At 60.8% G+C, this 3098-nt stretch overlaps 1 protein-coding gene across 1 annotated transcript in view; it reads left to right on the top strand.

Moving 5' to 3' along the window:
* Window positions 1-2846: 2846 nt before the first annotated feature.
* The window catches only part of IRX1 (iroquois homeobox 1), a 5986-nt gene continuing 5734 nt past the window's right edge, over window positions 2847-3098 (top strand). The window contains exon 1 of the mRNA XM_011940984.1: window positions 2847-2950. Within this exon, the coding sequence (XP_011796374.1) occupies window positions 2847-2950 (104 nt within the window). The remainder of the gene's footprint in view (window positions 2951-3098) is intronic.

Here is a 3098-nt window from a genome sequence, read left to right on the forward strand (position 1 = left end):
CCGATTCCCCTGCGCAGCGACCCCTAGACCTGGTTTTGTCAGGCTCCTCGTCTTTGTCTCTGGCACAGTGACTACGGGGGCAGCCACCGGGTGCGGCCAGCTTAGCCAGGAGCAACCTCTGGAGCAGGGGCAGGGCCTGCCTCAGCCACCCCCTTTGGAGGCAGGCAAAGTGGCTGAGGGGCCAACAAAGTGGTTCTCTCCTGGCTCAGAGATCCAGCGCCTCACAGTTGGGGCGTTGGTTTCCAAGACCAAGCAGAGAGAGCCACACAACCTCCCATTCCAACGTCCATCCCCTTCATCTGGCACACCTATGGCCACCAGAGGGATGGTCCTAGATGCCAGTGATGCTGAGTCCGGGTTGGGGCAGGGGCAGTCTCTTTGAGGGAAAGTTCAGACTTTCTCAGGACATTTTTAAAAGGGCGTTCAAATCAGGCCCATGGGTTCCAGACGCCCAGCCCTTCTACCTGCCCCAGCATCTGAGGCCCTGGAGCCCTGAGCCCCACTGAAACATTTGCTTCTGAAAATGAGTGGCAGGACGAGTGGGAGGAAACTCTCCCAGGAGAGGCTGAGCCAGGAGATTCTAGCTCCTTCTCTGCCTCTCCCCCTCTCTGATGGGATGCTTTGGTGGCAATTCTCTCTCTTTCTCTCTGTCTACCCTGCTTCCTAGTATCCTAGGTGAACATTTTTGGGCCAAAGGCCAAGGAGAAAGAAGAGAGGAGGTGAGTTCGGGCCTGCCAGGCTTTGCTAGAACTTCCTAGAAAGGACTTCCTAGAATTGGTTTTAGGCCCAGGGGCCTGGAGTGCAGCCACAGACCCTGGCCTTGGGCAGAGAATGGACCACAATCTCCCCTTCTGCACCTCTGCAGGGCTCCCGGGGGAGCAAGTTACCCAGCTTTGCGAGTGCCACTTCCCCAGGAACTGTGCAGTCCTCAGGCAGGATTAACAGGGCAGGGGAGCCTCCAGGTGGGGCCCAGCTGCGACCGCCCCACCTAGCTCCCTCGTGTTTTCAGGAACCTGCAGTCATTTTGTGATCGCCAATGGAGGTGATGCAGCCAGGACACAGAGGAGTGGGCTGGTTGAGAGTCAGGATGAAGCCTCCACTCCCCTATTCCTGCCTCGCCACAAAGTTCTGCCAGCGGCAGAGAGACCTGAGGCTTGTGGGTGGGGTGGGCGGTGGTGCTTTGTGTGTTGGAAGGAGGCAGACAAGCCGTAGATGAATCCCAAGGCTGAGAAGTATCTCTGGACTTACATCGCACCTCATTCTCCAGGTCACACAAGAGGGTGTATCTCCCCTGTCACCCTGAAATGTGACACAAGTTGGCTGAACAGGACGGGGTGGGTGGGGCTGGCCCACTTCTCACCTAGTGAGTCACATGCAATGGATGGATTTGTTTTGGGTATAGAGGAGAAGAGGTTGAAAATCAGAAATCTGTCTTAGGGTTAGAAGGTGTCTGGTGGTGGGCTGGGCAACAGGAAAAAGCTGCAGTTAGGGGCTTCCCGGAGTTGTGTCACCAAGAATCCACTCCGCACCAACCCTCCGCGCCCCCACAAACCCCGCCTGGAATCTGTAAAAGCAGAAAAGGAACCCTAGAGGTTGTAGGCGGATTCCGGAGTTTGCAGGGGCGAATTGAGCGGGGGAATCAGCATGACTAGGAAACAATCTGACTCAGAGCAGGGAAATCAAGCCCGATGTCAGAGCTGGTTATTAGTAATTACTACTATCATGGCCATTATTGTTGCTAATTATAGGCGATGTCTCACTGTCTGTCCTCAGGCTCAGAAAACCGGAGCCCTCCTGATGCTGCTGAAGTCCCTGGGCCTCCAGGCTCGGTGAAGAAAGGGAAGCGAGGCAGGGGGTCAGGGGACCGCCAGGCCGGTGTCCAGGATACGGGTGGCTCAGCCCAACAGCAGAACAGCATGCCGACTCTGGCCCAATGGCCGCCTTCATCCCATAGCCCCAACCCGGCCTAAAGCGGGGAAGACGCCAGAGTGCGCTGCTGAAATTCCCGCGGGGTCCCGTGTGCTGCAGAGCGGCAGCGGGGTGAACTCCCGGCCTCGGCTCTGAGTAGGAGGTGGTTCGCAAAGTGGCCCCAGGAGCCGGGCCTGGTACCCGGTTCCCCACGGCACCGTCCGGACCTCCCCAGCCACGAGGCGCAGAAGTGGCCAGCCGGGGCCGTCCCAGGCTCAGGGAGGCGAAGAGGCCCGTGCACTTGGCATCTTCTCCCGGGAGCGGCACGGCCAGGCCCGCGGCGACACGGAGCCCCTCTGAAGTGCGCCGCGCCTGGCCGCGTCCTGTCGCCCGGCGAGGCTGAGGATGGAGAGGGGAGACGCAGGGAGAAGAGGGACGCGGGGTTGGACCCAAGAGGCCGCTCAGTTCCCGGTCTGGCGGCGGCGCCGACTCGGGTTCGCGCGTTCCACACGTTTCCCGTCTGCCTCTGCACACCTGGTGGACAAACCCTGCATCCAGGCCACGCCGTCTTCCCCCTTCGCTGGGGCGCGGGGGATGCTTCCTTCCTGCTGCCAGGGGGCTTTCTGGGTGAAGAAAAAGCCCCTCCCCTCGCATATCCCCCACCCCTTCCTCCGAGAACCCGCGGTGCCGACTGCGCCTGCTTCCCCCGAGCTAGCCACTTCTCCGCGGGGTTTGCCCTCGCTCAAAGTTTGCACCATTGAAAGAGCCCTCAGAGCTCGGCCGCTCCCCACTTCCCCAAGGGCGGCGAGGCCGGTCACTGGCAGACGATCGCTTACTACCTAGTAGGGGCCCAAGGGAACCCGCATCTGGAGTCGGGGGTGTCACGCCACGCCGGTTCAGTGGCTCGCGGAGAGTGTCCGGGAGCACTTCTGCCAAAGATGTCCCCTGGAGGCACCGGCCGCGCGGGACTCGGGGGAGAGGCCGCTCCCTGCCCGCTGTCACCCGCGCCCAGGCCGCCGGCCCCTTCCCCGCTGCCCAAACGGTAGAAAAGCAGACGCCGAATTGTTTTTGTTAAAAAGGGGACACACCTCGACTGCGAAACTGCAAACCCGGTGTCAGACAGCTGTAAACCCGTGTCGACAGGTTGTCAGACAGCCGCGGGGGCTGGTGGGGAAGGAGCCCGCGGCCTC

This window comes from Colobus angolensis, unplaced genomic scaffold (assembly GCF_000951035.1).
Source record: "Colobus angolensis palliatus isolate OR3802 unplaced genomic scaffold, Cang.pa_1.0 Scaffold196, whole genome shotgun sequence".
Lineage (NCBI taxonomy): Eukaryota > Metazoa > Chordata > Mammalia > Primates > Cercopithecidae > Colobus > Colobus angolensis.